Below are 14,635 nucleotides of genomic sequence, written 5' to 3' on the forward strand. Positions count from 1 at the left end.
AGCTCAGGTTCTCCGGCGGGGTGGATCTATCTCAGCATGCATTGCAGCAGCCTGCGCCTGCTCAAGTAGATGGCACGTTCTCTCTGACGTGGACTACAAAATCGTTTGTGAAGTGTGCTGACCTGTTGCCATCACCTTGAAAGTCTCAGCTCTGGGCTAAACGCTCTAAGATGGGAGAAAGCTCAGCTGAGATCCCCACACCTATTACTCCACTGGAACACTTGTTCCCTTGCATAGATCCCCTGGACTCTGAAATTTCAAGTGAAAAGTTAACACTGAGGGGGATCAACCACAGGGGTTTGCTCTAGCTAGCACGGAGTCCCTTGCAGGAGTGACCAAATTCACAGCAGATCCTCTCAGTGCCCACCTGAGGCTCCGCATAGGCAGCACCGAACCCATCGCTTTATTCCAGACTCAGTGTTGCCTTGGAAGATCCTTGTCTTTTTCTGTGATTCTTTCCAGATGGCCTGAAAATCACTTTGTTGATGTAAATGCTAAAATCGTACAGTTTTAAAAGAGATCTGGCAATAACCTGCCTAACTTATTTAGAAGGGAGTTCACAAGATCTTCGAACATGAGTAGAGGCCCTGGAATATTGTGTTTAGCCAAGTATATCTCTGTATTTCAGCCTGTCCAAAATATCTAATGTGAATTAGGCAACTGGCCCTATTCTTAATTGATTTTCCTATAATCCTGAAAGAAATTATTTTTGTTCTCAAATGTTGTTTTCTTTCTTCAGATAGCTGAGCACCACACAAATCTTCTAAAACTCCTTATGTTAACTGCTGTGGAAATGTAATTGTTAATCTGTCCCCCAGATGTAATGTTTTCGCTTGAATTTTTCATAGCAGAGCCTGAAAGTGAAGCATGCAGCTTTCAGTTTGGAGCTTTCTAAAGGAAGCCACCAGATTTCATATTTTCTCTAGCTTTCTGGGGAAGGAGGATTTGCAGGAAAACAGGGTAGGGCCTCAAAAGGTGTTGCAGAAGCTGGGAGCTTCTCCCCTCCTGGCTGATGAAGTCCCAGAGGAGGTGTGCACATAACCAATTCCAGACCAGTGTGCAAAGAGTCCTCAAGCAGAACCCCTGAAGTCACAGGCGTCGCAACTATCAGTAGATGTTAGTTTTCTGTGCAGAATTCAGGCTTTCAGCACCCTGGCTGACTACTACAGTACTAGAACAGCCCTTAATAAAAGCCTCCCAACTTCCTGGACCCCAAGGAGAACACTGCATCACATCAGTTTTAAGGTGTTACCATGATGCCTTGATTCTTCTTTTAGAAGTAGTCATTCCCACGTATCTACAAATTCCCCCTTGATTCCTGATCTGCTCCAGAATTAACTCCTCATCTGGTTTTGGTTCCTCTGCTGCAGGATGTCCTGAGGGAAGCTTTGGCCTGAGCTGTGAGTACAGCTGTCAGTGCCAGAACGGAGCTGCCTGCGACCACGTGAGCGGAGCCTGTACTTGCGCAGCGGGCTGGACAGGAACGTTTTGTGAAAGAGGTACTGCTGCTCCCCCTGGTCCCTTTTGGGTTTAATGCAGACGGGGTTATTTTTCCCGGGTCACGGGAGAGCTGGTTTTACAGTTTACAGCACCTGATCTAAATAAGCCATTGAACTTAATTGGAGGATGATACTGAAATGTGCGTTTCCATCCAAAGAGTTTGGCTGTGTCCCCAGCTTTGGGCACTTGTTTTAACGTGGTAAAAATTAGATGTGTGCTGAAGGGCCCTGCCATATCACATCTTCACAAAGACTCTTTTTATGCAGTGTCTTAGTACGGTAACACTGAGCAGAAAGCTGTTTGTCCTGTCTTATGCTTGCTTGTTCCTAGTGTGTCTCTGAAATGTTTTAGAGGAAGAACATAGGTCCACAGAATCATCACTCGTTTGGGTTGGGAAGGACCTTAAAGACCATCTAGTTCCAACCCCCTGCCATGGGCAGGGACACCTTCCACTAGACCAGGGTGCTCCAAGCCTCATCCAGCCTGGCCTTGGACACTTCCAGGGATGGGGCATCCACAGCTTCTCTGGGCAACCTGTCCCAGTGCTTCACTACCCTCTCCGGGAAGAACCTCTTCCTGATATCCAATCTCAGTCTCCCCTCTTTCAGTTTAAAACCATTACCTCTTGACCTGTCACTACATGCGTCGTCCCAAAGGAACTCTTTAAGAACAAGTATGCTTTTAACTTCAATAAATCCAACAGATCATTTTCTATTACCTCGTCATTTGGTAAAGCGTTGGAAAGGTTGGACTGGGTTCCCTAGACGCTTACTGAGTCAGGCTGGGGTACCGTCTCAGGAGGTTTGCTGTCATGCTGCATCGTTGTACAGATCATAGAAAATATGGTGTTGGATACGACAGAAACAACACGTAGTTAGTCAGACGTTATGAAAGTTATTTAAGTGTAAATGATTGAAGAATCTACAAATGATGATCATTACACCAAAATAACGATTATTTTGCGTAGAAAGCAGCTTTATCAGCAGGTTTCTGAAGGCAGCCTTACGGCTTACCATGGGGGGAAGCGGCAGCACTCGCGGGCAGCTGCTGCCCTCTGATGGGAAGGGAGATGCTCCACAGCCTTACCAGGAACAAGCTCCTCACTGACTGGGCTTCAGGTAGTGCTTGTTCCCCTCTCATTCCTACCAGGAGTTATTATACAATACTCTTCTCAGGGTTCTGCTGCAAAGTGTGCCTTTACAATTGATAGTGTCTCCACTATGTCCTTTTTAAAATTGATTTAGTTGAACTCTTTTTGTACGTCTTCCCTTTTGTTGTAATTATTATCCTTACTGGAAAAGCCATACATCTCTGTGTGGTGTAAATCTTTCTATTCCAGCAAGGATCAGAATGGGGACAAAGAGGCTAAATGCCCTTCACCAAAGTAGGTGTGAGGATTATGGAGAAGCCTGGTGATGTCTGTTGGAAAAGAAAAAAAAATAAAGCAAGTCTCAGCTTCCAAATCAGTCATGTTGGACATTTTTATCTTTTTAAATTCCTGAAAGAATATTGTAGAGGAGAGGGTACAATTTAGTGCTTGCCATTCTTAAGACCCTGGTTTCTGTGTGTTTTCTCTCAAGCAGGCAGTGTGTCTGCTCTCAGCTGGCCTGTGTTACCCTTTCACGTAGAAAGCTTCAGCCAGAACAGTTTGGCTGGTTCCAAAAGATGAAGACGAAGGAAAACGTGGGTGGTTTGCCCTCGGTAGAACCTTCTTGGCACCTTCTCTCTGAGGAGCTGTAGCAGCTCGGAGACTGGCAGGGTTTCCTTCTGGCGAGGATGTGCTTTTTGCCGTCCTCCTGGCGATCCACCCACGTCAGCCCAGCTCTGCGCCTTGCAGACAGGAACGTAGGCACTGAGACCCGGCGTGGCTGCATTGCTTTAGGCTTCTCACATGCTGCTGATGCTTCATCCCATGGCTGGGCGTGACTCTTCCATCACGACAAAAACCTTTGCAGCCTTCTAAGTTCTCGGCCCTAGAAAAGACAGCATCTTGCAAAATCTTGTATTGATCCATGTCGGTGTCACCCCTGCACAATGAGCGTGTTTGAGCCTGCGGTCTGTCACCGCTTCTGATATTTTGCGTTGTGGCAGCAAGGGATCCCGATTCAAGCTGAAATGGCAAAAGTCTCAAAATTTGCCTTTGGGATTTTTTTTGGGACTGTTTTTCTTTTTCCAGGTGGGCACCAAGTACTGCTGTTCCTTTTCATTAATTTCCTACCTTCTGCATGCAGTGGGGCTTCACAGGTTAACGTGCCAGTCCTCATTGCAAAACATTGCTTCAGTGGCTATTTCCAAGTTCTTTATTTGCCACAAATTTCCATAATCTCTTCTTACTATTTTTCAACATTGTTAACGTCATCTTAGCCCTTACTAAGTCTCCAGTTTGGGCCTTTATAGTATCTCTCTTTATAGTGAAGTTAACCATACTGTGCCTCTGTGGATGCCCGCTAGCAACTGTAGAAAGCTCTTGGAGGATTTATGGCACCGTGGGCAAGCGAGCCCGTATTTGTCATTTTGAGCATTTGTGTTACCAGCTGACATAACGCAGTAACCAAGGGTCATCCCTGGCAAGGCAGCCAGCCTAAGGGAGAAGCACCCTTGTGCTTGTGTGTGCCAGGTGTTGGAGGTGGTGCTTCAGTCATACTTCAGTTTTAAATGAATCGAGGTAAACCTTCCAGTTCTCCAGGCGTGAGTATTTTAGAGGTATAACCCAAGACCTTGTATGTGATTGTGTTCTCCGAAGAGAGCATGAAGAGGAAGGACAGCGTGGCAGCTCAGAAGGTATTTGCAATATTCACTGCAAATTGGCACGTACCTACGTTCATCTCCTGTTAGTAATACAGGTAACAGCCAAAGCCACATCATCATCCGCCCGCATGGGACACTCTCCAAGCAAACCAGTAGCAGGAGATACTGTTGCTCCAGGCTGCTGTTTTGTGAGACCTTGTTCAGTCAACCCCTGAATAATTCACAGCAAGGTGATGATGGTGTGGCACCGATGGCTTATTTTCACTGCTGTCGACACTGGTGCAGATGTAAATCGAATCCATGGGGCTGCTCTTCCTTACGTGTCCTAGATGGTAGGTATTGAGCTCCTTCAGCTCCTTGCTGTTTTCTGAGACCTTGTTCAGTCAATCCCTGAATAATTCGCAGCAAGGTGATGATGGTGTGGCTTATTTTCACTGCTGTTGACACTGGTACAGATGTAAATTGAATCCATGGGGCTGCTCTTCCTTACGTGTCCTAGATGGTAGGTATTGAGCTCCTTCAGCTCCTGGAGTTGTTTTGCTACATTTAATTTGTCTTGGTTTTCTCTGCTCCTTCTCTTTGCCAGGTTTTCATTTCAGCACTGAACTACAACACTATGGCTTATGTTCACCGTTAAAAAAATGTGTAGAAAGATGTCAAGAAAAAAAAATGTTTCTGAGCATAAGTTTTGCATTTCAAAAGGCAGGGAGATCAGCAAGGGTGTCCTCCTGGTCTTGTGTGATGCTGAATTATTTCCTTTCTCCTCTGTCCATTCCAGAAGTGCAAGTACTGGCATGTGTGAATCCAGATCCATTCTCTCTCCTGTTTTATGGTTTTTCAGTATTCTCAGCCCTGTTTTTCTACGCAGAAATCTTGCTCCTGTAAAATGGGTCATGTTTTGCTGAGATACATGTAGCAGAATTGCTCAGGCTTAACCTCTGAAGCAACTTTGGCTCTTAAGCGTAGTCACCGAGTGCCGTGTGACAAAGCATCCGTGAAAAGATGTGCACCACGCGTGGTTTTACATCTCAGATAAAGTTCATACAAAAAAAAGAAACGGGAACTTGGCTGTAATATGGATGTTTTGCATTTTCAGCTTGTCCAGATGGATTCTTTGGGCTTGACTGCCACCAGGTGTGCAAGTGCAGGAATAACCACGTCCTGGGCACATGCCACTGCCTTCCCGGGTGGCTGGGAGAGACCTGCGAGCAGTGTACGTACGGGCTGCGCTCACCACCCTGCCCGCCGACCCTTTCAGCACCAACGTGGGTTTCTTCGGGGAGTGTAGGGGGAACTGCCAGGGTACATTTGTGGATAGGTCACGTTCCTTTCCAAAGGTGCTAGAAAAGGAGACAGTTTTTGGTAGCTGTGTAAATAATAAACTTTTTAACTGCTCTTGGCGCTTGGCAAACGTTACAAGCATCGGGTTTTAAATGGCAGAGCTGTCATCTACCATGTGACGCATCTCTGCTTTTTGGTTTTGTGCAACGTTGAGGTGAAAGGTTGTAGCTCTCTTCCTGGTGCATCTCATCTAATTATCAATCGTAAAGTGACAGATCATCAATGTGCAAAGTGGACAAGTCAGAGCCAGGACTATTTTGTTACTTGAACACGACAGAATAGTTTTATAAATCATTCTTAGAGAAGTTAGTTGGTTTTGGTTTTTGTTTTTTGGCTTCTTTTTAAGTCAACTTCCTAGATTTTCACAAGTGTGGATTATTTCACAATACTTAAGCTAATAAGGTTTTTTTGTGTGTTTCTGTGTATGCATATATAAAATTGGCTTTTCTGAGAAATTGTTAACTACACATCATGGGAAATTAAGCTATTTTCTTTAGCTACATGGCACTGCATATAGAGATCACTGATCCTATTTGTAAAACTTAGCAACTACGGGTTGGGTATTTTAGCTTTTTATGTTTTAGTCTCTCAACTTCCTAGTTTCACTTTAGGATGATGTCATGGTCTGTGCTTCCTTTTGAAATATGACTGCCGTCTGCAGGACCGCGTTGTAGAGCTAGGGTCCAAAGCAGCTCCAAAAGGAGCCAATTTTCATTGTTAGTGAACACTTTCGTATGACTTCTTTGATCCATAGGTTGCAGATTTCTGCATAGAAAACTGGTTTCGTTTAGAGCATAGGCAGAAATGATACTTCTGTTGAAACTACTCTGCTCTCCAGCTGTATGCCATGTTATCATCAGCCCTGTTTAAGGGCTGTGCTTGCTCTTCATAATATTTTTACCCTCATTTGCCCCCCTCCCAGCCCTCAACACAGCCTGCCTTCTGAAAGGGCTTCCCCTGCAAAATCCCCTGCTCTTTGGATTTACAGGAGGGTCAATGCAGGTGAATCTTTCCACTTTTTAGATGCTTCTGTACACATCCCACTGTTGCAGTCCTCCTTGCCTCCTCATGGCTCCCCATAGGAATGCTTAGCTCTGCTGTCTCCCACCGCCTGAAAACAGTGGTGGTCATGGGGTGTAGGTTCATGAGCTGGCTGTGAAATAAATGCAGAGCCAGAGCCATGTAGCCCTACCACAGAGCAAAACAGGTGCTGCTGAAGAGGTACAGTGTTTGCTTCTTGGTTGCAGCCCACTTTTACTGTCCTTCAGCCAAGCCACAGGATTAGCCACATGTCACCTTGACCCTTCCCTGCTCCTTAGACTGCATTAGGGATGGGAAGATTTTTTCCTACATATTTCATTAAATTCAGTTAAGAAATGCAACTCTTTCCAACAGCCTTCTGTGCCCCTCTCTACTCACATGAGGAAAAAACACTATTTATTCTCTTGCACTGCAGCTATTAGAGCTTTATGCCGGGTTGATTTATCCCTCATGCTGGCAAAGATGCCAAAGCCCCTGAGGTCTCCTTTGCCTGTAAGTAAAAGAGCAAGGTCAGTCAATGGTGCAGAGGGTAATCTCCTTTTCTCTTGGCTAAATGATGAGTCTTCATTTTGATTTTAAGACTGGACCTTGGCCAGGCTCCAAAGCTGCTGCGGGAGTAAGGCAACCATGGGTTAGAGACGCCAGCTCAACACTCCCCATCTTCACTGGGTGTTTAATATTCACCTTGCCAGTTCCTGGGACTCGCCAGCCTTAGCAGCTGGAAGGGACAGCACTCGTGTTCAAGTAATCAGATTGCAAGCAATGTGCTGCAGGATATTTGGGAATAATTTTGACATCATGGGATTTGAATTGATCTTAAGCTGGCCATGCAGGGCATTTTATGCACTGCTATCTGATTACGGGCAATACAGTCTGTAATGCCTTTTGTTGAAGCTGCCTAACGCTCTCCATCACAAGACTGTTTTTCAATTGCTTGTAAATGAATTATATTAATCTGGGATGAAACCTGCCAAGCAAGCTCTGCCTCACTTTTAATTTATCTTAGGTGATATTTTTGTTCTGGGAGGAAATTTGAGACACTCTGGATTTGAGTGTCCTCACAAGATATTTTCAGTTTCCAAGAAAAGAAGTTTAGGAAAAATATGTTGCTTGGGTTTTGTTTTGTTTTGGTTGGTTGCTTTTGGTGTGGGTTTTCTTTGTTTGTTTTGTCAAATAAACTGTGTCAATGAGTGTCATGATGACTCAGTGATACAGAAGTGAGGACTTGATGTTTGGCATCTCGGTGTGCCAGAGATGTAACCTTCCTTCCTCTGTACAAACTTATCCAGATTTTGCTGTCAAAAAAACCCCCAAAAACCAACCCAAAACGCCCAAGAAAATCCCATGTTGCACATGGACTGTAGAAGCTGATCACAATTCGGTATCTGCATTTTGCCCTGATCCTATTAGTACCAAAACCATGCCTTTCTGGATCTGTTTGGCCTCAGCAGGATCTTGACTGAAGCAGTTCCTTGTGGTAAGAAAGAGACCACACTGGTTTGCAAAGTAGATGAGTATGGAAAGATGGGTTCTGCCAGTGTCTCTCTGCTCAGGGGTGCTGATAACCAGGGGTTTGATATTTTGTGGTGTCTGAACACTTGCCTTTGCAAATGCCCTGTTCTTTTAAAGCTGAAGCTTCATTCTGGGGAGAATAATCCACAGGAGCTCATGCATGAAATCAAAGCTTCTGGGCACCCCCCTATAGGGTCTTAGTGCCCATCATTTCCCTGTGCTCCCTGACACTTGTGATGGCTATTGACTTCCAGTCTGGAAGAAAATCTCCAGGTTCATGTGTTCCATACTCGGCATACAAAAATGGATTTTGAAGACTGCAAATGAATAAATCCTCCACTCGCAAAGGAAAGGCACCGAGAAGAAAAATTTGAAGCAGGAAGAATTGTAATAAATTAAACCTTTCTATTGCTTCTTCCCTTTGCATTCACCATGAAGAAAGGGGAAAGGCCTGGGGATATTTGTCCAGTACTTTGAATTTTGTAAAACAGCTTCAATATATCACTTGTTACCTTCATCTTCAGAAGACTTTGATAACCAGGATTGTCCTACCAAGAAGTTAAAAAAAGTTTCTATCCACCCAATAGAATAATTAAAATTTTCTTCTGCAGAAATTTCTGCTTTCTTACCAGAATTTTCACTGGAAAACTCTTTTGTCTTCTCAATAAGCATAACGAGAGCTTTCCGTGCATACTCCAGAAACCTCACACGAACCACTGGTGACCAGTCAGGGGACCTGGTGATGAACTCGTTTTTCCTTTGGCTTGGTTATGACATAGTTCTGGTCTGTATTGTGGAAATATTTAGTTCTGCTCCCAAAACCGAGCCAGGGCTCTGTAGGATGGGCTGAACTTTTAACTTGGCAGCCAAGCCTCATTTGCAGAACAAACTTTGATGGGACTGAGCTCCTGCACTTTCTTGTGGTTTCAGTGTGGATGAGGTCCAAGCGATGACAAAAATGAACCCTGTTGAAAAGAAGTCCTGGGAGAAATGGTGTCTGTGAGAACCGTGTCAGGAGGCTGGAAGTCCTCAGATGGGAAGAAAAGGGCTAAGAATGGGTCAGATACTGTCAACCAAGTTCACCCCTGAGGTCAAGATGTTTTCACGCCTCCCTTTGGACCCCAGGGACGTGTCTTCCCACAGCGCGGCATCTTGTTTTGCATGCTGACACCCTCCAAGGCATAGAGGTTTTGGTGGAAAGTCACTGTTTGGGTCTGATCCTGGGAGATGTCACATTCAGCAAGTGGAGGACACACTTCTGGATCAGGGATCACGGCTTGGTTTTTTCCTCTGCAGTGCATGCTAGCAGCACTGCAGGCACAAGAGGCTGACAGCTTCGTGCAAGTGAAGGGGAGTCTCTGCAAGGTCGGCACAGAAACAACACAAGGAGGTTATCCAACTTCTTGGGTGATACCTGAAGAAAACAGGGTAGCAGAACTGTCTGTTTACCACCGTTTAAAGCTATCCAACTCTCCAGTGCAATGGAGACTACAGGAATTTTATCACTGCCATTTTTCATAGGCAGCAGCACTGAAAACAGGGCTGCAGCAAGCCTATGGTGTCTGCTTTAAGTTTTCACCGGGGAGCCAGCTGCTTAACCGAATGCGTTGAAAATATCGCTCCTCTCTGACCAAAGAATGAGACTCTGGGTGAGCGAAGTCATCCAGCTGTGAAAAATGAACACTGAAAACAATGCAGTTGTCAGGTCCTTTACCAGGATGCAAATAAATACCTGGGCTGTCAAGCTGGTGGTTCTGCTGGACCATTAGTTTAGCACAAAGACATTCTGCAGGGCAGGGGATGACAGCTGATCCATCACCCCAGTGATTCCGCCATTCCATAAAACCCTCTTCAGAACACGCTATGATACATATTTTTAAGCTGTGTTACTTAGCGTAAGGCATGGCTAATCTATGGACTTAGGCACCCTTCTGATGTGAAAAGTGTGTCAACAGAAGCCAGTTTCGGTGTGATTTCCCCAGCGTTGGGTTGTGTCTTGGGTTTGCTCTCTATGATGTATCCTTTGACACCTCCTGATGGGGTTTGATGGACTTTTCTCATTGCAGCCTGCCAGGGGGACAGCTACGGGCCAGGCTGTAGCCACTCATGTCACTGTCACAACGGAGCGCTCTGTCATCATGTAACAGGGATGTGCCTTTGTAGCCCGGGCTGGAAAGGAGCCACCTGCCAGGAAGGTACGGTTGGAAAATCAAACCCCCAGTTATAGGAGGGAAAAATAAAACTTCTGCTCAGGCAGCTTTGTTGGTATTTTAATTATCAGCTCATTGCCCTGTGTTGTCATTGGTTTTGTGTCTGCACAATCACGCAGCTCAGTCCATTAAATAAGTCTGTGATGCTGTGTTGTAGGGGCCGGGTGTAGGAGCTCAGTGTACATGGGGCAGAGAAACAGTCATAAACTGGAAAGAGAAGTGGTTTTGAAGGCTGGCTGATTAAGGGAGAAAGGTCCATAAAATTCCCATTTATGACACTGAAACAAAACCCTGTTTCTTTTCTATGGCCTGCTTTCCCATCCCGTACACCCAGCTGATCCTCGTCATTACTGTACGCTGTTCCAGACGTAGGCTAAATCCAGAACATGTGAAAGGCATTGGGACTTCCAGCCTTGGCAGTTAGGCCAATACGTATGACTCAAACACAAGCCCAACTCCAAGGGTCTTAAGAAAAGAGGCTGGCAAAGAAAGGTTGCACTGAGGCTTACATTTCGCCTCCTAATCCCCTGTATCCAAGCCATTAGACGGCTATCCATCCCCGTGGCAGCAGGCTCCTTTTCCTGTGCCTCCCCCAGGAGGTCCCTGGCTCTGTAAGCAGGTTGCAGGCCTGTGGGGCTCTTGCTGCTGCGGATGCTCCTGGGTGAGCGGGGATTTGGAGTCAGCATCTTCACGCAAGCAGCAGCTGCCCTTCAGCACCCTGAGAGGGTGCTTAGGGAAAGGGGATGAAAGCTGGTAGTGGTGGAGGAATATATAATTTAAGTGGGTCCCCTTTAAAACCTAATATGGAGAGCTCTTTCCATGGAGGAATAAAAAATTAGGAAGGCACAAAATCGTTCTTCATGATGACATGTACGACACAACCTAAAATTTTCTGGTTTGTATGAAGGCCTCAAATAAAAATCCAAAGCAAAGGTTAGAAAAAAGCTGTTAAATGCAAAGACATTGTCAAACATCCCCTTTTTGTTTAATTATGTGTTTGGGGATTTCTCTTTGAGAGTAAGGAGGTAGAAGCAGCCTGTGAGGATGGGTGAGAGCGCCATCCTCTGGTGACTCTACTTTTGCAGAGTGAGAACTTGCTCCTGTTAGCATCTTCAAAAGGTGCTGGCAAAGCAGAGGTGTACATTTTTTGTGCTGGAAAAATTAAGTTCTATCCATAGGATCTGATAGTGATGAATTAATAAACTTCTTAATTTAAATTAGGTAAACTGTAAAACATCATCAGGTAGCTGTGGATAGCAGGATCAGTTAAAAAAGGAGTTGTGATTTTAAGAGGACTAGAGAGAAATACTGAAAAAAAAAGGAAATTGGTGACTCCGCTCCTTGGTGTTGAGAAAGCCGGTAGGAACCAAGAGATGTTTTTTGTAGTTGTGAACAGAAAATCTCAAAACCATTTGGTGGGTCATAGATAATTCACTTCATTACCTGTTTTGTTCCCAGGTGAGAGTTAGACTTGTCTGTGTAATTCCTTATCAGTTGTGGCCCCATTTTTACTCAGTTGTACCTCGCACAGCATCTCCGTGATCCCTGGGATGAGAAGGGGTGTAAGCTGGGAAAGGTGGTGCTTAACCTGCATCCTTCTGCACTCCTTAATGGAAGGGTTTTGTCGTGTCTCCTCTTGCAGCCTGTCCTGCTGGATGGTATGGTGCAAACTGCCTACAGCCCTGCATCTGCCACGGCCAGGCGACGTGTGACCGGGTGACGGGCGAGTGCCAGTGTCCCCAGGGATGGATGGGGATAGCGTGTGAGCTGAGTGAGTCTTATCATGTGCTACGTTCCTCCAGCACCTCATTTCAGTCCCTCTGCAAGGAAATTCAGTTCTGGTGAGGTCTGGTTTGAGACAGCCCAGAAAAAAGGAGAAAGGAGGGGCAAAGGGATGGCAAGCACGGGGTGTGGAGATGTTGAAAAAGTGAGGGTTGTTCAGAGACTGAGGGGAATTACAGTTTTGGCACTTTAATGTGCTGTGGTGCTAGAGACTTCCTGGACGAAGGGGAAGAATAAGCTATTCTCTGTCCCTTGGGGAAGGCAAGATAAGTAATGAACTCAGTTTGAGAAGAAATAGTTACTAAATCCTGCAAGAGGAAAATTTATTTCTAGAGAATTTTGCTAAGGGAGACTTCAAAATCTCCCACACTGAAGGTTTTTAGGGCCAGCTTAGGTGGCTCACCATATTTCAGAGGCATATGTCTTGTCCCTGGAGCCCCTCCAGCCTGGCGTCCCATTAGTGTCCCCGTCTCGTTTCAGAGTGTGGGGATGGGAGGTCCGGAGAGGGCTGTGAGCAGAACTGTACCTGCCACCATGGCGTTTGTGACCAGCACTCGGGGAAATGCATCTGCCATGCCGGCTGGACTGGGGACGGCTGTGATGTTGGTAAGAGGGCTTCCCTCTGTGGGTGCTTTATTTTAACACTCTCTGCAATCAGCCTTTTCTGCCTCCACAGGATGAAGTCCATGTCTGGTTTATGTCTTAATTTTTTGTTACGCTGTAGGACAGTAAGAAATAACACTGGTGTGAGCACTCACAATGTGTTTTGGGAGGGTCAGGTCTGTGCCCAACCACAAACACATGCCCTTGTTCAAATCATTTTATCCCCTCTACTTCTGTTCCCTGCCTGCTAAGAAGTGAAGGTGTTCTACCTTACGGGTACAAGGAACCACACACGAAAGGGAGTGAGTTGTAAAGACAGTTTGCCAGATCTGCTGCACGCTGCTGTGTTTGTGTGGGTCACTGGGGGGAACTCAGCAAATTGGACTGCAAGGGTTCAGATTGTACCTACCTTGCATGTGGTCCAGATTGCCTAGTGTTGACGTAGCTGTCTGGGATGTTTAGATCCATGTAAATCCCTGAAATAGAAATCTCCTAAGCAGTAGATACCAGATGACTTGAAACTTGCTTTCAGCTCTGTCACTGAGGTGCTGGGACATTTGCAAGCCACAGGCGATTTTCTGATGTCTCATGAGGTGCTAAGGTCTCTCAGAGCGTGACCTGTAAAGCCTTTGCAGTGCCCACCTTCCTTTTCTTCAGGCCTCGCTTTCTCTTTGATCCCTTTGCAGAGACGGGTGAGGTGGGTGGTCACACTGACTGGCGAGGTGGAAGGCAGTACGTGGACACCGCACGTTGTCCCTGTTCAGACGGCTGTCCCTCTGTGTGGCAGTGAATGGCATCTCCATCTCTGTAGGCACTATCTGGATTAGTACTCTAGACTCTGACTAAGTCTGCAAACTTTCAAGTGAATGCTAAATGCTTTTAATGTTTTTAATGTATTTTTTCAGTGCTATTTTCTGGGCATGCTATGTTCTGAATATATGTTGCCATGTGCAAGAAGGACAATATTGGCTCAGTTGCCCGTGACGGATGCTTCCTGTGCTGCAGGAAACATCTCTCTGCTCTCTCTGCTTCTCCTCGCAGTCTGCCCCCCGGGACTTTTTGGCAAGCGGTGCGAGGAGCGGTGTGACTGCGTACACGGCTTGTCCTGCCACCATCAAACGGGAGCGTGTCACTGTGAAAAGGGCTGGCGAGGGAGGCACTGTGACAAACGTGAGTGTCTGCTGGGCTTCTAAGGAGGAAAGTTCAGGTTGGTGCAGACATTCCTCCTGGATAGAGAGCTGGTGACAGGATCCTTTCATTCCCCTGTTGCTTCCCGGGGTTGGTCTGGAAGTGTTCACGGGGATGGGTGCAGCATATCCGTTGGAGGGGGTGTAGTTTTGCACCATCCTTCTGGCCCTAGCCCCATGGACTAACGAGAATCGGTTGCACCGTTGCAGCTTGCTTGCCGGGCCGCTATGGCATGGGCTGTGCCCAGCGGTGCCGCTGTCCTGCGGGTGCCCCCTGCCATCACCTGACGGGCGAGTGCGGCTGTCCTCCCGGATTCACCGGCTACGGCTGTGAGAAAGGTATGTTTGTTATAAGGATGTGAATACTTTCCTTGTAAATTAAGAAATTAATTTCTTAAATAAAAACCAGTTGATATAATCAATGCCTGAAGAGGGAGGAGGCAACAACCTCACAGTGGTGAAGATGGGCAAGGGCTGCGTGTTAATCACCCCAACGGTTGGTTGGTTCTGACGGCTGTGCCTGGCGCGGCTGGGCAGCAACGTTTGCCCTCTCAGGTTGGCGGGGAGTGGCTGACAGCTAAACTGGACACAAATAGACTGAGGAGATGCCAGGTCAGCCCAGCTCCTGCCCGCAGCCATCGCTGTGCCGTAGATAAAGCAGCAGCTCTGCTTTCTGTTGGCCTTGTCCCTGTGAGAGGCTGTCTATTCCTG

The 14,635-nt window shown here is 46.3% G+C and overlaps 1 protein-coding gene across 1 annotated transcript in view; it reads left to right on the top strand.

Moving 5' to 3' along the window:
- The window catches only part of LOC104506196 (multiple epidermal growth factor-like domains protein 6), a 66,984-nt gene that overhangs the window by 37,545 nt on the left and 14,804 nt on the right, over positions 1-14,635 (top strand). The window contains 7 exon segments of the mRNA XM_010147070.1: positions 1,371-1,499; positions 5,345-5,461; positions 10,209-10,337; positions 11,995-12,123; positions 12,615-12,740; positions 13,779-13,907; positions 14,135-14,263. Coding sequence (XP_010145372.1) covers positions 1,371-1,499; positions 5,345-5,461; positions 10,209-10,337; positions 11,995-12,123; positions 12,615-12,740; positions 13,779-13,907; positions 14,135-14,263 — 888 coding nt within the window.

This window comes from Eurypyga helias, unplaced genomic scaffold (assembly GCF_000690775.1).
Source record: "Eurypyga helias isolate BGI_N326 unplaced genomic scaffold, ASM69077v1 scaffold1012, whole genome shotgun sequence".
Lineage (NCBI taxonomy): Eukaryota > Metazoa > Chordata > Aves > Eurypygiformes > Eurypygidae > Eurypyga > Eurypyga helias.